At 40.8% G+C, this 25,044-nt stretch overlaps 1 protein-coding gene across 5 annotated transcripts in view; it reads left to right on the plus strand.

The window, feature by feature from the left end:
* KCNIP4 (potassium voltage-gated channel interacting protein 4) overlaps window positions 1-25,044 on the plus strand; it is a 1,152,721-nt gene that overhangs the window by 902,097 nt on the left and 225,580 nt on the right. The window contains exon 1 of one of the 5 annotated variants that reach the window (XM_019796536.2): window positions 18,695-18,871. The exons of the other annotated variants lie outside the window; for them this stretch is intronic. Within the exon in view, the coding sequence (XP_019652095.1) occupies window positions 18,760-18,871 (112 nt within the window). The 5' untranslated portion in view covers window positions 18,695-18,759. Of the gene's footprint in view, window positions 1-18,694; window positions 18,872-25,044 lie in introns of those variants that run through there. 5 annotated transcript variants of the gene reach the window in all.

A 25,044-nucleotide genomic window follows, 5' to 3' on the forward strand; every position in this document is an offset into this window, starting at 1 on the left:
ATACCCTGAATGCTTTAACTGTTCAGTGTACTAATCTCTTTATTGCTCCTGACAACACTAGTGGGTACACACTTTTATTATCCTCCTTTTATAAATCACGAATATGAGGCACTCAGCACAGCACCCACCACAGAAAAAAGCATTCTGTAAATGCTAGAGAAGAAAAAAATGCCACACTGGATATGGAGTCAGAATGCATCATTTTAAAACCCAGTTTTGCTGCTGTTTTTGATCGTGAATAAAGCAACCTTTATAACCTCAATTTTCTCAGTTTTTAAAATGGACTGATACATGGAATAAGTGAGACAAAGTGTACCAAAGTACAAATCTACATAAAATTACAACAAAATCCTAGATTGATGTAGATGATTGGGAAGTGTGAGAGGTGATTTCAACGCACGTGTGTAAGATCCAGCCCATTTTTAAATGCAGTGTTTTGAGGAGAAAGCATCATACAGATCTTCAAAGGAAGAAACTCCTTATTTGTCATAGTTTTGTTATCAGAGTGAACAGTCTTTCTAAAAATCATGGTCTGTGACTTGTTTGTGTCCAGAAGATTGACAACTTGAAGTAAAATGAATACCTTGGTAGCCAAAGATTTTGGTTCATTTCTAGTCTAATCTGTCATAGGGCGTCTGGGCCAGTTAATTAAAGCGTTACCCCTGGGTGCCCTTCCACCACTTGGGAAGCATCTGCTCCTCCATTATCTTTTGTGATCCTCCTGGAAGGGTTGTAAAGGAGGAACATTATCCCTTTCTTTTCTGATGTTCTATCTCCTGCAATTCTTTGGTTAGTCCAGGACTTACAGGAAACACGTGCTACACATCAAATTGCTTCTGACCACTAAAATGAAGGTAGACTGTCCCTTGGTCTGATCATTAGCTTATGTTTTCTAAATTGTTTCGTGTTCCTTTTTAGTATTTTGAAATGTACTTTCTTCAAAGTACTTTCTTAGTGAAAATTGGGAGTTCAGAGCTAGGAATGCTAATTAAAGTTGCCCTTTCCTTCTGAAAGAGAACTTTCTCCTTCTGTACATTAAACACACACACACACACACACACACACATCTCAAGCGACTTGCTCCTGATGAAGTAGTTTCTAAATTTGGGGGTTTGGTTTAGGGGTTAGCTTTTCTTTTCCTATTTAAAGCAGTGTTTCCTATTAAAGGTTATTCATATATTTTAACTGTATTGTAGACACAATAATGGCCCTCCAAGGATGTCTACATCCTAATCCCCAGGACCCATGAATATGCTAGTTACATGGAAAAGGTAATTAAAGTTGCAGATGGTGTTAAGGTTGCTATTCAGCTGACCTGAAAATAGGAAGAGTATCCTGGATAATCCAGGCAGGGCTGATGTAATCACAAGATAAGCAGAAGAGTCAAGTTCAGAATGATACTACCAGAGAAAGACTCAGCTGGCTGTTGCTGGGATTGAAGGTGGTGATAACCATAGCCAAGGCATGCAGGCAGCCTCCAGAATCTGGCAAAGGCTGGCAACAGTTTCTTTCCTAGAGACTTTTAAAGGAATACAGCCCTGCCAACATCTTGATTATAGCCAAAGGAGACCCATTTCAGACTTCTAACCTTCAAAGCTAGAAGATAGTAAATTTGTGTTGTTTTAAGCCATCGACTTTGTGGTAATTTGTTACAGCAGCAATAGGAAACTAATGCAAACTGATTTCAGCATTGCAATAATACAAGTGTAATAATAGGAAAGAAGCAATCTCCAGCAGAGATGAACTACAACACTGACTGACTGTAAGTTCTTGGAAATATATAATTCTCAGAAGAGAAATGATGCCCTTTCCGTTCTCCAAGCCTCTGGTTTTGGAGCTGGGGTAGGGAGAACATTTTTCCTTTGCCTCTCTTTTTTTTCCAAATGGCGTTTAGTCCCTTTTACCAAAAAGATTCACTCAGATGCAGCCCCCACTTCACTGGCTGCTAGTTGGACTTGGGTGCTGGAAGCAAGTCTTGATGTCTGACTTGGGAGCACTAGCAATGGCTAGCACTTGTGTGCAGGAGCTGGACATATGCAGTATTAGGCTTGGACTTTGTGCCTAATTCACCATGTCTTCTCTTTCTTGGGCATTTTTTCTGTTCACACTAGAAGAAACCTCTCTCTTCTATAGTGCATGGTCCCTCCTTGCTTCTCTCTTAGCTATTATGTAGAGGTCTTCACTCCCTGTTATAGTGTAAAGAACATTGGACTGAGGGCCCAAAGACTTGACTATGAATCTTAATTGTGAAACCTGGGCCAGTCACTTCAGAGAACTAGCATTTAGAGAACAAATGCCTACCATGACCCACACCCTACATCCTAAACACTTACTGTGTAGGCATTCACTGAACGTTTACTGTGTGTTTATTCATCCCCAGGAGGAATGTGCACACGCTAAGTTCAGGGTAAAAGGGACTTCTGTATTCACTGGGGCCTCCCTTTTTCTGACTTCACCGGTGACAGAAAAGATCTCAGTGGTAATCTCAGAGTGTGTGTGTGTGTGTGTGTGTGTACACACATGTGCCCACATGTGAATGAGAGAATNCTCCCTTTTTCTGACTTCACCGGTGACAGAAAAGATCTCAGTGGTAATCTCAGAGTGTGTGTGTGTGTGTGTACACACATGTGCACACATGTGAATGAGAGAAGNTGTGAATGAGAGAATGAATGAACTAGCAAATAAACAAAAGGGATTTAGAAGTGCTCCCAGAAGCATCAAACTTTACATTGGAATCCGGGGATTTTCTGTATGGTGACTAACATAATATAATAAAAAATCATTAAAAAAAAAAAAAAAAGAAGTGCTCTCAGAGAAGGACATTGAGACTACTACAAATATTCTTTCCAGATATCCCTACAACTCTTTATACAACAAAACATGTTTGAGAGTATCATTCACTGTCCCTGGAGATTTGAAATGCATTCCAGTCCAAACCTGTTGGGCTTTCTTTCCCAAAATGCTGCAGGACAGGGAATGAGCCAGTGCAGCTCAGAGAACACACCAGTCTGGCTATGGGAGTCTCACACCCAAGAATAGAGAGAACCAAGCTGATGAAGCGATCAGTCTAGGCCAGCAGGCCCTGCTGCAAGTGAATGGGAAGGCATCGCAAGGCTACGAACAGACATTGAAGGCCTCGTGGCCTAGCTATGGCTAGAGCCATATCCATGGAGATGCCAGTATCCATGCTTTTAAAGCCACCTGCTCAATTTCCAGGCTATGGCTGAGAAAGTGGAGCTAAAGAGATAGTCTGCATTGATAAGAGCTCCAGAGCTTGACAGACCAGGCAGGTGGGACGAATTCAGGGAGAAATAACCCCTTGCCCAAACCTTTCCTATAGCCTGTCTTATTCTGATTTAAATCTTATCTGCCTGGAAGTCTGAGAATCTCACAAGTAGAAAACAAGGCACATTCAAGCTGTGTGTTCTTGACTCTGTCACAGAGGCTGGCATGGAGGATTGCTTGCCTCTTCCGTCATGATTCCCTCTTCATTTTCTTCCTCTCTTCTCTCCTCCCTTCAACTCTTCCCTCCTCTCCTTATCTCTGGAATCCCTTCCCTCCTCTTGTTTCTCCTTTCTTTGCTCTCTTGATCTTGTTTCCAGGAAAGAACCTGATGCTGAACATTTACATTTCAACATGAGGTAAGGGCCACACCACACATTACCTTTCTGGAAGCCATCTGCATTTTAAATCTTATTTCTTTTTGGTTCACAGGGCCATGATAAAACTAAAGTAGTGATCTTTACAAATGATACCACATGGATGTAAGAACTTCCTGAGATTAAATCCCAGCTCCTTGACTTCTAGCATGTAATTATCAGGGAGGAAAAACATTTCCTCTGCCCTCTTAGGTTCAGTTTCTGGGGGCCTGAAAATTAGATTAACAAAAGACAGGTTAACAGAAGAAAAGGCGTACAATTTTTATTTGATATATATGGAAGTTCACAGAAAAGAAGTGAAAGTCATAGAAGTAAGCAATTAGACTCCAGGGCTTATGTGCCATTTTAACAAAAGAAAGGGAGTTTGAGCTTCAAGGGATGATAAATTGTAGGGAAGTGATAAGGAAATATATGAGGGAAACTAATAGAAGATAAGGCTTCTTTTATTTAGGCTTGTTTATGCGGACTCATCTTAGTGCCCACTCTCCATCTCCAGTGATTGAGAGTTGCTCTCTGATTTCTGGCACAGGAGAAGAGGTGGGCAGCTTCACAAAGGGAAGTCTATGCCACAGTTAGGCAGATAAGAGGAGGACTGAGAACTCTTCTTGCAACTGGTGATTCTCAAATGCCTTCAGCTCTACATAATTATTATGCCAAAGTGGCATATTTTGGAATGGCATATTCTGATTTTTGTCATACTCTTGGGCAAGTTACTTAAGTTTTGGCATTCCAGCATCCTCATCTGTAACATTGGATTAATGATATTACCTATCCCATCGAGGTGTTGTGATGATTCAATGAGATAGTCCATGTAATGTGCACAGTATGCTTNGTCTTTAGCTCTGACTTCTCTCCCAAAGTATAGCTTCATATTTTAAGTTATCAACCCAGCAGCTCTACTTAATCCCCACCTGGCTATTCAAATGAAGTTCCATCAAAATTTTAATTATTTTCACCTCCCTACATGTTCCTGTTTCCAATTTCACTTAGAGATGACTTGGAGTGGCTGTCTGGATCCTCATGAGTTTCCTTTCTCCTAAAAAGACCCCAGAACCCAGGAATGGGTCTCCAGTGTTCTTCTGCATTAGATGACCCTCTTCCCGGCTACAACTAATTGATCCAGGGATATTTGCCTGACCCAAGGTGGGCCAAGCAGGGGCTCCCTTTTTAAAGTTGAAATTTGGAGATGTATAGATTCCATGGTTAAAAGTGCCTGAAGATGAGACGTGTTAAGGGCAGCACACTCAAGTACAAATGCGCAAACCACTACTGCAGCCCCACCCCCACCCTGAGCTGAGTTCTTTCTGTCCTTAGTTTAAATCTTGATTGTGTAGTTCTTCCTTCAAATTCATGAGTTATCCTTGCATCTTTTTAATACATTTCCACCACTTTTTTTTTTTTCCCCCTTCTGGGACTATTTAGAGCCAGGGAAATGTTGACATATAATCCTCCATGTTTCAGTTAGGTCAGATCACCTTTGATGCCTCCTCTCCTTGGTCTCTCGGTTCTGCCAGGTTCATCTCTCCTTCTTTCTGCCCAGGAATATGACCTCGGCTCAGACCTCTGCAGCAGCCCACTCCCTGATCTTCCTGTCTCCAGTTTCTTTTCTCCATTCTTTCATTGCTGTGGTTACTTTTGTTTTTATTATTGCCAGATGAAACAAACAGGACACTGCTGTGAGCATGCCGCTTCAGTACCCAGAAACGTTAATTAAATCCTCATCATTCAACTCTCAGAGATTCTTGCAACTCTTCACAGTCTGGCCTCTCCCACATTAACAGTCTGGTGGATTCTCTCCTGAAACCACTGTGCTATAAAATGAAGCTAGCTGTTAATCTCGGATTATGACCATTGCTGAGACAATTCATGCAGCTTCAATTGACAGCATGGGGGAAGAACCCTGTTTGATGTCATTCATTCATTCACTAATTCATTCAACAAATAGTTATGAATAGCCTATCATGGTTGAGCAGTCTTCTAGGTGTGAGGGATACTGTGACAAGAGAGCATTTGAATCTAGAACTGAGTAATAAGAAAGAGCAAGAAATAAGAAGCGGGGTGGGGGGGGGAGACTTGAGGGAAAGAGGGATCACAAAGCACAAAGGCTTTATGCAGAGATAATCTTGGTTTAGTCAGAGAACTGAAAGGCTATGTGAGGAGAGAGCTGTGGGTGTGGGGCAGGGGTTGAGAGTAAAAATCGGTGTCAGTTGAGATCAAAGAGAGGCCAGTGCATGGTGAGGAGTAGAACGTCATCCACAGGGTAATGGACACCTACTGAAAGGCCATTGCAGGGAAGTTATGTGAAAAATATATTTTTTAATCTGGCTACTGTATAAAAGTGAAAGCAGGAAAATTGGATGTGTATTTGTTGCATGGTGGCTTGGGTATAGGGCTATGTTAGGAGACTTGGGGAGAATTAATACTATAAAGTTATACTTTGGAGTCAACAGTAGTTGATGATTGGATTATACTGAGAGGTCTTGCATATTTTAGCACATAGTGGACACTCAATAAATGTTAATTGATTCATTGAAGGAATGATTGAACTACTATGAATCAAACCCAGATTCCAGGAAGCAGTCCCTAATGGACCTCAACCCTGCAATTTCTCTGCTTTTCTCCTTCTTCCAAATTCCCAGTGCTCTTGAAACACTTTCTCATTGACATTAATCCTCTTCCGTGGATTTCGTGATTTATGTGCATTCTTACCTCCCTGTCTAGACTCTAAATTTCCTCATGATATCTATCCCCCACAGTCCCTTGCATATTTTGCATAGCACATAATCAATGTCAACCTTTTTGAAGAATGAATGAATAAATGCATGAATGGAATGAGATGGAAGTTATGTGAAAGTCAAAGTTCTCAAATAAAGAAATGACAACTGAGCTCCAACATCTGAAATCTGAGGAACTTTCCAGATAGATTAAATAGCTATGCAGCTTGGTTCCTTTAGGCTCTGCCTTGCTCAGAAGCCCAGGACTAACTGAATGACCAAGAGGGTCTCTGTTTCAAAGAACCAAGCCCTGAGAGGCAGAGTGAGCCTGACTTGTGTGAATAGGGACAGGTTCTCATGGCTTGCTTGGTCACACACCAGTTTGTAACAAGTGTCTTAGCCCTTCTGAAACACAGTGTCTTCTTTTGTCAAAGAGGCATAACAATAGAAATGCCTCAGAGCTGGCTTGGGAAGAAATAATAGTGATTACTCTTATAAATAGAGCTCTTGCTATGTGGCCTACAATACCCTGAATGCTTTAACTGTTCAGTGTACTAATCTCTTTATTGCTCCTGACAACACTAGTGGGTACACACTTTTATTATCCTCCTTTTATAAATCACGAATATGAGGCACTCAGCACAGCACCCACCACAGAAAAAAGCATTCTGTAAATGCTAGAGAAGAAAAAAATGCCACACTGGATATGGAGTCAGAATGCATCATTTTAAAACCCAGTTTTGCTGCTGTTTTTGATCGTGAATAAAGCAACCTTTATAACCTCAATTTTGTCAGTTTTTAAAATGGACTGATACATGGAATAAGTGAGACAAAGTGTACCAAAGTACAAATCTACATAAAATTACAACAAAATCCTAGATTGATGTAGATGATTGGGAAGTGTGAGAGGTGATTTCAACGCACGTGTGTAAGATCCAGCCCATTTTTAAATGCAGTGTTTTGAGGAGAAAGCATCATACAGATCTTCAAAGGAAGAAACTCCTTATTTGTCATAGTTTTGTTATCAGAGTGAACAGTCTTTCTGAAAATCATGGTCTGTGACTTGTTTGTGTCCAGAAGATTGACAACTTGAAGTAAAATGAATGCCTTGGTAGCCAAAGATTTTGGTTCATTTCTAGTCTAATCTGTCATAGGGCGTCTGGGGCAGTTAATTAAAGCGTTACCCCTGGGTGCCCTTCCACCACTTGGGAAGCATCTGCTCCTCCATTATCTTTTGTGATCCTCCTGGAAGGGTTGTAAAGGAGGAACATTATCCCTTTCTTTTCTGATGTTCTATCTCCTGCAATTCTTTGGTTAGTCCAGGACTTACAGGAAACACGTGCTACACATCAAATTGCTTCTGACCACTAAAATGAAGGTAGACTGTCCCTTGGTCTGATCATTAGCTTATGTTTTCTAAATTGTTTCGTGTTCCTTTTTAGTATTTTGAAATGTACTTTCTTCAAAGTACTTTCTTAGTGAAAATTGGGAGTTCAGAGCTAGGAATGCTAATTAAAGTTGCCCTTTCCTTCTGAAAGAGAACTTTCTCCTTCTGTACATTAAACACACACACACACACACACACACACACACACACACACATCTCAAGCGACTTGCTCCTGATGAAGTAGTTTCTAAATTTGGGGGTTTGGTTTAGGGGTTAGCTTTTCTTTTCCTATTTAAAGCAGTGTTTCCTATTAAAGGTTATTCATATATTTTAACTGTATTGTAGACACAATAATGGCCCTCCAAGGATGTCTACATCCTAATCCCCAGGACCCATGAATATGCTAGTTACATGGAAAAGGTAATTAAAGTTGCAGATGGTGTTAAGGTTGCTATTCAGCTGACCTGAAAATAGGAAGAGTATCCTGGATAATCCAGGCAGGGCTGATGTAATCACAAGATAAGCAGAAGAGTCAAGTTCAGAATGATACTACCAGAGAAAGACTCAGCTGGCTGTTGCTGGGATTGAAGGTGGTGATAACCATAGCCAAGGCATGCAGGCAGCCTCCAGAATCTGGCAAAGGCTGGCAACAGTTTCTTTCCTAGAGACTTTTAAAGGAATACAGCCCTGCCAACATCTTGATTATAGCCAAAGGAGACCCATTTCAGACTTCTAACCTTCAAAGCTAGAAGATAGTAAATTTGTGTTGTTTTAAGCCATCGACTTTGTGGTAATTTGTTACAGCAGCAATAGGAAACTAATGCAAACTGATTTCAGCATTGCAATAATACAAGTGTAATAATAGGAAACAAGCAATCTCCAGCAGAGATGAACTACAACACTGACTGACTGTAAGTTCTTGGAAATATATAATTCTCAGAAGAGAAATGATGCCCTTTCCGTTCTCCAAGCCTCTGGTTTTGGAGCTGGGGTAGGGAGAACATTTTTCCTTTGCCTCTCTTTTTTTTCCAAATGGCGTTTAGTCCCTTTTACCAAAAAGATTCACTCAGATGCAGCCCCCACTTCACTGGCTGCTAGTTGGACTTGGGTGCTGGAAGCAAGTCTTGATGTCTGACTTGGGAGCACTAGCAATGGCTAGCACTTGTGTGCAGGAGCTGGACATATGCAGTATTAGGCTTGGACTTTGTGCCTAATTCACCATGTCTTCTCTTTCTTGGGCATTTTTTCTGTTCACACTAGAAGAAACCTCTCTCTTCTATAGTGCATGGTCCCTCCTTGCTTCTCTCTTAGCTATTATGTAGAGGTCTTCACTCCCTGTTATAGTGTAAAGAACACTGGACTGAGGGCCCAAAGACTTGACTATGAATCTTAATTGTGAAACCTGGGCCAGTCACTTCAGAGAACTAGCATTTAGAGAACAAATGCCTACCATGACCCACACCCTACATCCTAAACACTTACTGTGTAGGCATTCACTGAACGTTTACTGTGTGTTTATTCATCCCCAGGAGGAATGTGCACACGCTAAGTTCAGGGTAAAAGGGACTTCTGTATTCACTGGGGCCTCCCTTTTTCTGACTTCACCGGTGACAGAAAAGATCTCAGTGGTAATCTCAGAGTGTGTGTGTGTGTGTGTGTGTGTACACACATGTGCCCACATGTGAATGAGAGAATGAATGAACTAGCAAATAAACAAAAGGGATTTAGAAGTGCTCCCAGAAGCATCAAACTTTACATTGGAATCCGGGGATTTTCTGTATGGTGACTAACATAATATAATAAAAAATCATTAAAAAAAAAAAAAAAAGAAGTGCTCTCAGAGAAGGACATTGAGACTACTACAAATATTCTTTCCAGATATCCCTACAACTCTTTATACAACAAAACATGTTTGAGAGTATCATTCACTGTCCCTGGAGATTTGAAATGCATTCCAGTCCAAACCTGTTGGGCTTTCTTTCCCAAAATGCTGCAGGACAGGGAATGAGCCAGTGCAGCTCAGAGAACACACCAGTCTGGCTATGGGAGTCTCACACCCAAGAATAGAGAGAACCAAGCTGATGAAGCGATCAGTCTAGGCCAGCAGGCCCTGCTGCAAGTGAATGGGAAGGCATCGCAGGGCTACGAACAGACATTGAAGGCCTCGTGGCCTAGCTATGGCTAGAGCCATATCCATGGAGATGCCAGTATCCATGCTTTTAAAGCCACCTGCTCAATTTCCAGGCTATGGCTGAGAAAGTGGAGCTAAAGAGATAGTCTGCATTGATAAGAGCTCCAGAGCTTGACAGACCAGGCAGGTGGGACGAATTCAGGGAGAAATAACCCCTTGCCCAAACCTTTCCTATAGCCTGTCTTATTCTGATTTAAATCTTATCTGCCTGGAAGTCTGAGAATCTCACAAGTAGAAAACAAGGCACATTCAAGCTGTGTGTTCTTGACTCTGTCACAGAGGCTGGCATGGAGGATTGCTTGCCTCTTCCGTCATGATTCCCTCTTCATTTTCTTCCTCTCTTCTCTCCTCCCTTCAACTCTTCCCTCCTCTCCTTATCTCTGGAATCCCTTCCCTCCTCTTGTTTCTCCTTTCTTTGCTCTCTTGATCTTGTTTCCAGGAAAGAACCTGATGCTGAACATTTACATTTCAACATGAGGTAAGGGCCACACCACACATTACCTTTCTGGAAGCCATCTGCATTTTAAATCTTATTTCTTTTTGGTTCACAGGGCCATGATAAAACTAAAGTAGTGATCTTTACAAATGATACCACATGGATGTAAGAACTTCCTGAGATTAAATCCCAGCTCCTTGACTTCTAGCATGTAATTATCAGGGAGGAAAAACATTTCCTCTGCCCTCTTAGGTTCAGTTTCTGGGGGCCTGAAAATTAGATTAACAAAAGACAGGTTAACAGAAGAAAAGGCGTACAATTTTTATTTGATATATATGGAAGTTCACAGAAAAGAAGTGAAAGTCATAGAAGTAAGCAATTAGACTCCAGGGCTTATGTGCCATTTTAACAAAAGAAAGGGAGTTTGAGCTTCAAGGGATGATAAATTGTAGGGAAGTGATAAGGAAATATATGAGGGAAACTAATAGAAGATAAGGCTTCTTTTATTTAGGCTTGTTTATGCGGACTCATCTTAGTGCCCACTCTCCATCTCCAGTGATTGAGAGTTGCTCTCTGATTTCTGGCACAGGAGAAGAGGTGGGCAGCTTCACAAAGGGAAGTCTATGCCACAGTTAGGCAGATAAGAGGAGGACTGAGAACTCTTCTTGCAACTGGTGATTCTCAAATGCCTTCAGCTCTACATAATTATTATGCCAAAGTGGCATATTTTGGAATGGCATATTCTGATTTTTGTCATACTCTTGGGCAAGTTACTTAAGTTTTGGCATTCCAGCATCCTCATCTGTAACATTGGATTAATGATATTACCTATCCCATCGAGGTGTTGTGATGATTCAATGAGATAGTCCATGTAATGTGCACAGTATGCTTTTACACGGTAGGGGTTTAATAATATAATCTTAATTATAACATGATACAGCAAAGGGTAATTATTATTATTATCCATGAAAATCACTGCACAGTATGCTGNTCTTAGGTTCAGTTTCTGGGGGCCTGAAAATTAGATTAACAAAAGACAGGTTAACAGAAGAAAAGGCGTACAATTTTTATTTGATATATATGGAAGTTCACAGAAAAGAAGTGAAAGTCATAGAAGTAAGCAATTAGACTCCAGGGCTTATGTGCCATTTTAACAAAAGAAAGGGAGTTTGAGCTTCAAGGGATGATAAATTGTAGGGAAGTGATAAGGAAATATATGAGGGAAACTAATAGAAGATAAGGCTTCTTTTATTTAGGCTTGTTTATGCGGACTCATCTTAGTGCCCACTCTCCATCTCCAGTGATTGAGAGTTGCTCTCTGATTTCTGGCACAGGAGAAGAGGTGGGCAGCTTCACAAAGGGAAGTCTATGCCACAGTTAGGCAGATAAGAGGAGGACTGAGAACTCTTCTTGCAACTGGTGATTCTCAAATGCCTTCAGCTCTACATAATTATTATGCCAAAGTGGCATATTTTGGAATGGCATATTCTGATTTTTGTCATACTCTTGGGCAAGTTACTTAAGTTTTGGCATTCCAGCATCCTCATCTGTAACATTGGATTAATGATATTACCTATCCCATCGAGGTGTTGTGATGATTCAATGAGATAGTCCATGTAATGTGCACAGTATGCTTTTACACGGTAGGGGTTTAATAATATAATCTTAATTATAACATGATACAGCAAAGGGTAATTATTATTATTATCCATGAAAATCACTGCCCTAAAGCCAGCCCATTATAGTGGTATATGGCAAAGACTGTTTACAGAGAGAGAACAGAAAAAGGACTGTGACATGAGAGCCAAAGTCATATGCTGGATTAAATGGGTGAACCCAGGAGCCCACTCACCTTAGTCTAGAAAGCCCAGGAGAATGAAATCAGAGCAGGCAAAAAAGTCATAAATCACAGGGAAAGATTATATTCTTAGGAACGTTTCCCAGTTAAATTTCCAAATAATCTGCTAATTTGTTTATATGGAGATTATATGTTGCATATGCTTTGATCACAAGATACATGAGAACTATTCCCAAGATATATTAGTGCAATATTGCTGGAAGCTTTTTCAAGTGGAGGTTTTCCCTCCCCCATATGGATTCAATAGGCACTCAAGCCAGAGGGTTGGATGCTNTGAGAACTATTCCCAAGATATATTAGTGCAATATTGCTGGAAGCTTTTTCAAGTGGAGGTTTTCCCTCCCCCTTATGGATTCAATAGGCACTCAAGCCAGAGGGTTGGATGCTTAATTGTTTAATGGACAAACATATACATATTTTAAAGAAATCCATTCCAGATGCATTTAGGAACCTTTCAGAATGAGCCCTGCAGCTAAGTGAAACAGCGTGAGTCCTAGCATGTTTGAGTGGAAAGTTTAGCCAGAGAACATCTAGGGATCTTTCCAAGTAATTGAGAAACCCCAAGACAGAGGGATGTGATATACTTTGGGGTGGAGATAGAACAGAAGGCGCTGGGGGTGAATAGCTTTCATCATTTTGGTGAGAAAATCTTAAAATTAGAAGAGATACTAAGTGCCACACACCAACCTTGTCCTCTATTCAGATANAGTAATTGAGAAACCCCAAGACAGAGGGATGTGATATACTTTGGGGTGGAGATAGAACAGAAGGCGCTGGGGATGAATAGCTTTCATCATTTTGGTGAGAAAATCTTAAAATTAGAAGAGATACTAAGTGCCACACACCAACTTTGTCCTCATTCCTTGCTCTGTTCAGATGNTGTCCTCTATTCAGATATTAAGAGGCCTTTTACAACAATTTTCCAGTCTCAGTTTTCTTCCCTGCTTCAGAGGCCTCAATCCAGCTATGCCACCATCATGACTTCTACCCTAGTGGGTGCCGTTTCCATTCCCGGAAAGTCATTCCTCCTCTCTTTGCTTATTTTCAAAAACCTAGATTAGGTTTCTCTCTTCAGTAGAACCTTCTAGGTAATGCCAACCACATGGAGGTCTTGCTTCTCTTACCTCCTATTAACTAAGAGCAGAAAATTTTTCTCTTAGAACTTAATTTCTTTCTAACTTCTCAGTGGATCATCCCAATTTCTCCTGTAGTTAACACTTCAGGGATCATGACGAGCTAGGTGAGTCAAGCCCATTTGTCCACTTTCCAGGGTCTTTGAGCATGAACAAGTTAGTTCTGCTCTCTTCACCTCACTTTTAAGCCTCCTTAAAATAAAAAGATTGGATTATTTGAACTCTAAACGATCTCTAAACGTTTATACAAATATACACTAATAATCTTTAATTTAAATTTGACTCAACTAGTTCCTATATGCATTGCCATTCTATTTATACTTTTGGAGAGACAATAGGTAAATCTTTTTAACTTAAACATTTTTTCTCAACCTCACTACGTTTATACTGGTATTTGTATGACGTCAATAGGGGGAGGAATATTTTTTTTTAAGATTTTTTTAACTTAAACATTTTTTCTCAACCTCACTACGTTTATACTGGTATTTGTATGACGTCAATAGGGGGAGGAATTTTTTTTTTTTAAGATTTTATTTATTCCTTTGACAGAGAGAGAGAGACAGCCAGCGAGAGAGAGAACACAAGCAGGGGGAGTGGGAGAGGAAAAAGCAGGCTCCCAGCAGAGCAGGGAGCCCGATGTGGGGCTTGATCTCAGGACCCTGGGGTCACTCCCTGAGCCGAAGGCAGATACTTAATGACTGAGCCACCCAGGTGCCCCAAACTGAAGCTAAAACAAAGAGGGGGAAATTATTAATTTCATGTTTCAGGCAAATCATCCCTTTTGAGGTTGTTTAAAGTAATACAATGGGTCAGTGCAAGGAAATTGAAAATCTGTTCACTGACCCTCTCTCTCCTTTTCTCAGACTGGGCCACTGGCTTGGGTACGCCTCTTTGGAGTCCATTTTTTATTTTCCCAAGAGTTTCTGGCAATATTTTCCCTTCAAAACCCCTTAGCAGAGACCCAGTTAAAGAACCATTCGCCAACATACAGGGAGGACCAAGAGTGCAGTGGTGAATGACACTGTTTGTGAAATCTGTCAGCCAGGATACCCAAGTTCAAATCCCAACTCTGCCAAATCCTATCTATAAGACCTCAGGCCCATCACTTAATCTTTTAAAGTTGAACTTTCTCCTTGAAACCAGGGAAATAATATAGATCTCATAGAATTACAAAAGAATTAAATTAGTTAATAGGTGTGAAGACTTTAGAATAGTGTCTGACATATACCTTCTACATAACTGTTAGCCACCGTAATGGAATAAATCAGATATAAATCATGGTTGTGCCCTTTACTGAATATAACTTTGTAAAAATAATCTCAATGACCCTTGGTTTTATTATTTATTTATTTATTGCAATAGGGATAATAACACTTCTCTCATTAGTTTAGGGTAAGATTAAATGAATTTATACATGTAAAGTACAAGTGCCTGGCTTAGAGTAAGAGAGTAAGAGATGTTAGTTTATTCCTTTGGCATTCTCTTCTTTTGGGATGGAAGACAGACCTTTACTGGACATCCATTATAATATAAAGAAAAGGGTGAACCTGAGAATAATGAGAGAAAGAAACGACATATTTTAAAATAACAAACTAGGTCAGGGCTAACAAGCTACTGTAAAAAAAAATGATAGAGCCATCACCTGGAATTTTTTTTTTTAATAATATATAGCCAACTGTTCTTTCCCAAGATGGCCTTAGAAAAACACTCTTCCCCAAGTGTCCTCCATTTTCCCTAGACTGGTCAGATGATGCATGAAAGTCATGGATGGCTTTAGCTTCCAAAATCTTGCCATGAGGGGTGTATGTGGAAAAGCCCCTGGCATTCTTGAAAGCCAGAAGATTCTGTAGCTGGAGTTAACAGGAAGAGCTTAGTAAGTAAATGTAGCTAGTACAGATAGGTATTGGCTGGGCTGCCAAGACTCTCAGCTCATGGATCTTACATTAGGAATGCCATTGTCCTGAAGTGAAGTCCTGTGTGGAATCAAAAAAAATTATATCCCTGGGTCTTCCTGTGAATTTCAAACATGGTGGGGATTTTTTTCCTGGAAAATGAGATGCGACAATTTAAAAATTCTTTGCCTAAGTGTATAAATCAAGAGATCAATTGATGACTATCTGCTGAAATCTGCTGAGGGGTATAAAGGGAGAATAATGAATTTGGTAATAAAGGGAGAATAATTAATTTGGTAATCAGACAAAGCAATGTTTAAATTCAGCATCTAGGGGTGCCTGGGTGGCTCAGTTGGTTAAGTGTCTGCTTTTGACTCAGGTCATGATCCAGGGTCCTGAGAAGGAGCCCTGCTTTGGGCTCCCTGCTTCTTCCTCTCCCTATGCACCCCCCCCCAACTGCTCATTCTCTCTCTCTGTCTCAAAATAAATACAAATCTTTAAAAAATAAAAAATAAATTCTGCATCTATAGCTTTCTAGCTGTGTGACATTGGTCAACTCACTTCACTTCTCTGTACCTTAGTTTTGTTTCATTTTGTTTTGTTTTTAACTTTAATATGAAATCATATAGGATTAAAAGAGACAGTTACAGTTAACTTGACCTAATTAATTTCTATAACTTTAAAAAAACAAGTTTGATTTCCTCTCATCAAATGTTGCCAGGAATTTCAGAGAATGGTTACTTAAAACATTTCTTTACCCATCAACTTCCAAGAACTACTTTCCCTGCACTGACTTGTTGACAAACTGAAAATAACATGTTTAGATAGATTGGTGGTTGGACAGGTAGCTATTTCTCATAAACATATAATGAAAAGCACTGTCATAAAAGCTAAATTGGTGGCGCAAGTGTATCCCTGGTGCTGAGGGGAGAAACATAGCCTGGTAGGTCAGGGAGTCTTCATGGGGAAAGGACTGAAACTCGACCTAGGAGCAAAGAGGGTGATAGGACCAGGGAAGAGCAAAGTCCTTTCATCCACCTAGACCCAGCAGAGCCTCTAAGGAGTTGACCCAGCTGTGGTAATCCCACACCTGCCACCTGCCAAGCAGGCACTGGGCTCAGCTCTCCACAGTCAACTCTCACAGTAATGACGAGACGTGGGCAGTCGCACTCCCATCTTGAACTTAGAAAACTGTCACTCAGAGTTGGAGTGGTTTCCCCAAGGTCGCACAGCAAGCAAGCGACAGAACCAGGATTCAACCCAAGTCTGTGTACCCCAAACCTGTGTATAATAGATAACTTCTTTTTATTTATTTTGTATTTATTTAAATTCAATTTGATTAGTATATACTATATTATTAGTTTCAGAGGTAGAATTTAGTGATTCGTCGGTTGCATATAACACCCAGTGCTCATCACATCAAGTGCCCTCCTTAATGCCCATCACCCAGTTACCCCATCCCCACCCCCTGCCCACCTCCCCTCCAGCAACCCTCAGTTTGTTCCCTAGAGTTAAGAGTCTCTTATGGTTTGTCTCTCTGTTTTCGTCTTATTTATAACTTCTAATAATGATGAAAGCTACCATTTTTAATGATTACCTCCTCTGTAAAGTCTCCTTCCTGTTACCACCACTCATCTTTCCCCGGGCGGCGTTGGCTTTTCACTTTTCATTCTTGTGCCCCCACTGTACGTCTAAAAAGATCTCTTCAAGTGCTAGTGCATTTATCATGCCTGCCTCCTTTATTATACCGTACGTCCCCACAGGATAGCAGTAGACTTTATCATTTGAGTACTGTTCAGAGCTCTTCATAAAAGGTTAATAAATGTTAAGAAATAACCGAATGAATGCATGAATGAATGCCTATTGCCAACCAAGCACTGTGCCCACCACAGCTTTGACAAGTTAACCACTTTATGCTTCAGTTTCTTTTCCTATAAAATGAAGACGATTCTAATACCCACCACACAGAGTTGGGGGGATGAGTTCACTGTTGATAAATCCCTATACTATTGATCAGCACATACTAAATGCTCAGTAAATGTTAGCCATTTTTCCAACCACACTTAATTCCCACAATTCACAGTAAATAGAGAACTTTAAACAAAGTATTATAATCTCAACTTCACAGAAAAGGACCTGTTTTCAGAGAGGCTAAGTGTCTTGCAGAAAATCACACAGCAAGAAAGTCACAGAACCAGGAAATACCCCCCATGGTCCAAGATATTATTCATAAACCCTGATTTTTATAGTGAGTTCTGGGGGCTGGGGCTGGGCTTCAGGAGAGTGGAGAAAACCCGCAGGGTGATTAAGCCAGTGTGGTCCTGGCAGAGCCCAGAGTCCACCACCATTCCCACAAAGCTGGCTGGGATGTTTGATGTGGTTTGGAATAGAAAACCCCATGGCATCCTTCAGGACATCATGACCCGTACTTCCCTGATAAGAGAACCATCTAGCTTCTTGTTTAGGAACACAAACTCTAGAATCCTCTGACTCAGACTCTCCACAAGAGAGCATTTTTAACAGGCACCTTGGGTGATTTTTATCCTCGGGGAAGTTTGTGCAACTAGGCTTTGAGATAGGCTGAAGCGAGAGTTGAAAGGATAGTGCGATCCCCGCCCCCTCCAGGGGGCAGTTACTGAACATCAGTGTTCTTACAAGGTTCTGCTCTGCCCCCACTCTCCATCCACTCCTGTTTGTAAAATAGAAGGACCAAATCAATCTTCTTAATCATGTTCTCATTGTGTCAGCGGGGACCGACAGCCCCAGTGGAGTGGCAGGTGGGAGGCAGCTTGGATGCTCCTGGTGACAAAAGCAACTGAATCGTGGTTCTCTTGCTGCTGCACTTTTCTGCTTAGAAAAAATTACCCACGGGCTTCCATGGGAGCTTTCTGAAAGGGGCTCTAGGCAGCAGCCACGGCAGCCGATTTTGTCCTAGCCTCCCGAGAGTGGGGTTTGGGGGGTGCTGAGCTGTCTGGCGGCGCGAGCTCCGCGAGGAGAGAGCCGCTGCTTTGGCAAGAAGGGGGCATTCGCCGGCTTCCCAGGCAGCAAACTAGCGCGCAGCCAGCCTGCTCAGCCCGCGCCGCGTCCTCAGCGCGTGGAGCGCCGGCCGCGCTCTCCAGGGCAAGTTTCCTGGGAGTGTCCCTCCTCTCCACGGACACGGCAAAATCTCCCGCTCTCCAACAGACGCTCCCCTCACAGCTCTAAGTGCAAGGACCCGCTGGCGGCAGCGCAGAGCCCCGAGGCAGGCGCGCTGTGGTTGGGGGACCCCCGCTAAGAAATGCCAGCATCAGCATGAGAGGCTGGACTCCAGCCCAGGTCCGTCCTCACCCCGGGGGGCCGCTGCTCCGCCCGGTGCGTCTGTCTGCGAGGAGCTGCTCACTTTTCCCCCTCGCGAGTCTTTGTTCCAAGCCAGAGATTGCTCGGATTCTCTAATTAACTCCCTCCGCTCCAAAGGGGTCCGGAGGCTGGGATGCTCTGCCAGCTTGAAAGATGTTGACTCTCGAGTGGGAGTCGGAAGGACTGCAAACAGTGGGTATTGTTGTGATTATATGTGCATCTCTGAAGCTGCTTCATTTGCTGGGACTGATTGATTTTTCAGAAGGTAAAGTGGTCGCTCCCACTCTGTGCGGTTGGTCAGGTCTGGTTCGAACTGGATACAGACGCTGCAGAAGTTAAGGAGGCATAATACCAAAGTAAAAGTTTTAAAATATGCATGCTTGACATGGAGCAGCCTAGCACTGGACAGTTCACGTCTGTTTACCCAGATATTCGACATTGGGAGGGAAGGGATACTGTCCCCGCTATCTTTCTATTTGAAAGCTCTTGACTGTAGGTGATACGGTGGGTTAAATAGATTTCCAAGGTGTGAAGTTAGGACTCTGGACCATAGGGTGGTAATACGGGTTGTTTTTTGGTTGTCAAGTTCTTGATGGCTACCACGCCTTAATGTCATCAGGAATTTTGTTCTCTGGAGGAGTACCCTGATTTGTGAGGGAAATATCTGTGTGTGCCTCATTAGTTAGGAGGTGCGGGGGTGGAGCTGGGTTGTTGATTATGATATAAAATAGGTAAGCTTTTCGGTTAAAATTGAGTTAATGGGTGCTTAGCAAAAATGTGCTTTGAACACTTAATTTGCAAAAGTGTTTCATTTGCATTTCCCAGTGAGCCACTTTGCTCATCTGTCTTGTGAGTGGGAACCCATATGCACAGGACGTCACTGTTGCTATCAACAAATATTTTATCCATCTAATATAAATTTTACTACTCAGATCAATTTTATTATTAAAAGATGGGGGTACAAAAAGTTGATTACCTTTGCTTTAACAATTTGAATAGATATGTGTGTGTGAATATAGAGACATACATACCATATATATGCGCATTTATTTTTTCACGAAATAATTTTTCTACTGAAATAACATACTTTGATTCATTTAAACCTCAGCGTCAGAGGTCAATTCTACGTCTAAGCTCTCCTTTCTTCTCAAGCGAAAGAACGGAGCTCCTAAGACACTTGCTAATATTCTCTCTAGATAAGGGCAGGATCTTTTATTGCGGAATTTTTTATGACTGTTCACATCTCACGTTGTGTGTAATGTTGGAAGGTGATGGAAATATTTAAATCTTCCCATGCTTCTCATCTTTCTAACTATAGGAGCTGAGACCTGATAGCTAAAATGACATCATCCCAAACTACATCCCGTACACAGGTTGTTTCTGTTACTATGTTATAATGGTCAATGTATCTTCTCTCCAGGAAGTCTTTTTTTTTTTTTTAACAAAGTAATTTGTTAGGTTCTAAGTCTTTAGACCACTATAAGAACATAATAAGTTCCATGTAATTTTCATTATCTTCTTGTAAATATTCTCACTCTGTGAAAAGCTCTGCTTAGGCACACAAGAGAATAATGTAATGGGATTAAATAAAACCTCAAAAATTAGTTTCTTCCCTTTCTCATATTATACAGCGATTTTATTTAACCCCTGGAAAGAAAGCAATGCATCAGCAAACTTCTCCAAGTGCTACACAACAACCTTGCATTGTTTCAAGATTCTGCCACAGTGTATTAATGTTGGTATGGTAATAAAATGCAGATGAGATCATTTCAGTTTCTGTGCTGGGAATAGGGTTGCCTTCTGTGAAATTTTGTCACCATATTAGTTTTTGTTGTCTGGACTTGGCTGAGCCATAGCCCCCAAATTTAAGGCATAATACTCTAGAGGGCTTGGTTTCATAGCCGGGTAAAGCATTCGCTAAAGATAAACAGCCACGGGGGTATTGAGGAAGTCAGCCTTCACAGTGCTATGAGATAGCACCCAGTTCTTTCATTGCCCGTGTTGATAATGTACGCATTTAAAGTCAAAGGCCCCAGGTTTAAGACCCCTGCCAATGACTCACCTTTTATTCTTTAACTTCTGTCTTATGTCACTTAAAGTTGACGATTTTCAGATGAAAACTTCAAATTTGAGTTCCACTAATATGAAAAGTAGAATTGTGAGCCTGACTCCCTTAACTGGGATCACAGATTTTTGCACTCATCTGAAATCTCTTTCTTGGGAGGGATAGCCATATCCATAAATGATTCTATATTTCTACACACACACACATAGATGATGTACCTACACATTTTTAGCTATTATGTAAAATGTCCAATAAGCTGGGGAAAATTTGGGTTCAATATAAAAGTCTCAATCATGCTCAGATACAAGGATGTGGTTACCACCATATATGAGGTATAACCCATTTTACTTGACAAGTCAATTCTTTTTTGTTCTGAAGTACATATTAACAAATGCTGGTCTAGATCAAGTCTTTCTTTTTACATAGGAGACAGCTACAATCCAGAGAGATTAACTGATCTAGAAGGCAGAAGGCAAAACTAAGTGGAGGAGAGACAGGACAAAAACCAAGGACTACAAGGCAGTATATAGTTCTTTTCCTACTATACTATAAATTTACTTATTTCTTTTCCCTAATTGGAAAAGAGAGTCAATGAAAACATGTGGGAAATGTCCTGTATTCTGAGATCTTGCCCTGAACTATTTACTAACACCCTGAGAGATATCTGTGGGAAATACATCCATAAGAAAGATTACACAACAGTCACACAATTGATACCAACCGAAGTGTGGGACCCAAGCATGGCATGTAAGTGAGCTAAACCAGACAACTGACTGTATCATAGATTGGAGGCAGGATTAGAACAAATGGAAGCCAGCTGGTCTCCTGAGCTTCTTTACCTCGAAGCACTTTGAGGTATTCTGCATTTTGACTATCTGTGATGTATACTCAATGACAGTAAATGCCTATTCCAGGTAGAATCCAACAGCGAGACCCAATAAGACCATGAGAACTCTGGTATAAGCCTCCTGTCTGTATTTTCTCAGGCTGTGGCAATATCCAAGCAGAAACAGAATTTAGTCTGTTTGACCATCAGCCAAGTGGAGGAATAAGAAAAAGTCGCAAAATACAGGGAAAGGCACAAAATATTAAATTATCCCTCATTCTTTCTACCTACAAATGATAAAAAGTCCCAAAAAGCTATCCCAATGTAGATTGTCAAACTTTTCACTGACTGCACTAGAAAATATAGCCCAGGATAAGACCAGGAAATTAACTATTCTTTTTGGTGGAGAAATGAAGATGAGGCCCAAACCAGAACCATGAGCTTCTTTTAGGCCACATTGAACTTTTACACTCTCCTCAGGGGTAATGATTCTTCAATGGTACAACTATGGAGTATTTTCTCTAGTATGACTATGAGTCAATTTACTTAGAAGGTGATTCTGAGTCTATTTGAATGGAAGGGTCCATAGTAGTGTTGGGATAAGGCAATGTTACCGCAGTATTATCATCGACAATGGCTAGTGAAAATTAGCCATGGGTAGAAAAGAAAAAAGAGAGGCATTTATATTACCACCTAAATTAGATTCTGGTTTTGATAAAACCTCATTTTAAAAATATAATTCTCTTTCAGTTGAAATTCAAGGTTTAGGAAACAAAAGCAATTTGTAAAGAGGATTCAAAAGACTAATGGGATTTTAAGATGATGATTTGAGGTTTTACACATATCCACTCACTAATAAGGAGAACAAGGAAGAACACTCAGAAAATGGATCTTATTATTTCATAGATTAGCATATAATGTATGTCTTATTGAATTCTAAAGGTGTGCAGGATTCTCTGTTAGGCTGAGACAGTAGAGAGGTGTACAAGATGAACATTAAAGGAATGTACCTTCAATGCACTTACATTTTAGGAAAGGAAACTAATTACCAACAAGAGAGAAGACTGTAAGTGCTGGGCAAAGGAGGGAAATGGCCTGCAGAAGCATAGATGGAGTGGTGCATTCTGGAAAGATCTTAAGGCTTCACAGAAGGTAACGGTTATACAGCACTTTGCAATGTGAGAAGGACTTCCCAAGTTGGATAAGGGAAGAAGAACATTTCAGGCTAAGCAAAGAGCTTGAGTTGTGTCCCTAAGCACTGACAGGAGGTAGCTTTCATGCATAAGGGTAGTGGTTCTTGCACACAAGGGTGTCAGAAAGTTGAAATAAGAAATTTAGCTGAAGAGGTGGCTTGAAGTTCAATGCTAAGAGTGTCTACTTATTCTTCAACCAGTGAAGAACCATTGATTCAAAGTCTTCGATATGGGGAAACAAAGGAGCAATGTGACAGACCACTGTTTTAGGGGGGTCAGTCTGAGAGAAGGTGAAGATGAATTCTGTAGTAAAATTATGGAAGCAGAGATACTAGTTATGCTCTTGGAACAGTTCAGGTGACAGACAACAGGGCAAAAATCTATAGATCGCCCTTCTCAATAAAATACTTAAAGTGAGCTGTCAATTTCCAGCTTTTCCAGAAATTCATGTTTACTCTAATATCCTTGGCCTGCACTTGTTCTGAAACAGCATGATTGTATTTTATTTTAGGGTAACATTGTTAGGTTTTAAATATCTTTCTTGAGAGAAAAAAAAAGAAGTGGGAAGCACACAAAGGTTGTAGTTATAGATATGATAACACTATTTATGGTGGGAACTTAACAGTTCTGGTAGGTATATTGATATCTTGCAAGGTCTTCAATTATTTTGAATCTTTTATTTTGGAAAATCACACAAAGCATAGTATAGATAGGGGTATAATCAATAATGAGCATCAATTTGCCATTTGTGTTTCAACAGTGGCTTGCATTTAAAAATATTTCTCCCTTGTCTACAATATGCCAGGCACTCTGCTAGGCCCAGAATACAAAGATGAATTAAAGATAGTCTCTGACCTCACAGAACTCTCATTTGTATAAGTAGAGGGGAAATATAAACAATGGAAAGGCAATACATTATGGTAGATAGATCAGTATAAGTAAGTCCAAGATATAGAAGAATGAAAAATAATTAAGTGTAAATGGAAGAGCTAGAAGTGATCAGAGATGACTCACTGGAAGAGTTGACTTTTAGGCTGGATTTTTATGGATAAAGAGAAGCTTATCATCTTCATAAGGCAGCCAGGTGCTTAGCAGTTTCCATATGCAGGGCTCTGGGTGAGGTAATGCTATATGCCAACACAGGGACATGGTCCACAATGCGGAATTCAACAGAGAGTGTCAAAGGGAATTAACACATTTTTATTCTTTCTCCTTGATTGTGTAATTATCCATGCTATCCACCACAATGCTTGGTATATAGGAGACACTCAAAACATTACAGTGTGAGTGCCATTTAATCTCATAGAGTAATGGTGCCTGTGCACTTCTCCTTAGGCTGCATAATTGAGGGCCTCCAGTGCCTCTTTCAAGTTTCCATGGTAGCCTGGAAACTGTTGATTAGTTGGCTACATTGTTTTATTTTATTATTTTTTTATTTTTTTCTGTGAGGGAGATTTCAGATCAAAATCCCACTGCAAAGTAGAGATACCCACATACCGAAGGCATCTGGAGCAGTTGTTCATTAGAACCCCATGGCCATGGGAAATAATTCCAAATGAGATATCCAGCAGTGAGCTGAAAAAGCCCAGTTTACGTGGGCTTTGATTTGGCTGAATGTAGCCCTTTCAGTTTTATAACTGGAAAAACAAAGCAAAACAAAAAACAAAACAAAACCCTTGAATTTGCAAGTGAAATTGAACATGTCTGTATCAAGCACCTACTGTGTGAAGGGAAATAGAGGACAGAAGGGCATTTTATTGTCCTAAAGAGTTTTCAAATTGATTAGAGTACAAACGGGAATAACTAACTAATCCAAGACAAAAAAGGGTCTGGTGAGAGGGAGGAAAGGTTTTGTAAGACTTGAAGAGCCATCCCATCCAGTTGGAAGTTTTCAAGGAAGGTTGAAAGAAGACGGTGGTGGCATTGGATCAAAAGACAGACAGATAGTAACTGGAGGCCATGAGATATAATTAAAAAAAAAAAAAAGGCTGTTTCCTGAAGTCATTGTTTGTAATTAGTTTGGTTCTAAAAGTCCATTAATCCATTTACGATATCAAGTGTCTGCTCTGGATCTGGCAATGTGCTTGGTAGTGATAGGTTTGGGGAATATTATTCTTGAGTTTTGCTTACTTTGAGAACCCGTTCCCCACCCCAGCTAGGAGCAGAGAGCTGGAGTCTCAATGCGGAGGGGAGATGAAGGTGGAGAAGTTGTACATTTCAGTGGCCTCCAGGCAAAGGTCATCGGAGCACACATGTGGTTGAATAATTTGGCTTCATTGTTCTTTGCAGAGAGGGGGAACACTTACCAGGAGAGTGGGGGAACATCTCGGTAATGAGATGTGAGAAAGGACTTA

This window comes from Ailuropoda melanoleuca, chromosome 11 (assembly GCF_002007445.2).
Source record: "Ailuropoda melanoleuca isolate Jingjing chromosome 11, ASM200744v2, whole genome shotgun sequence".
Classification (NCBI taxonomy): domain Eukaryota; kingdom Metazoa; phylum Chordata; class Mammalia; order Carnivora; family Ursidae; genus Ailuropoda; species Ailuropoda melanoleuca.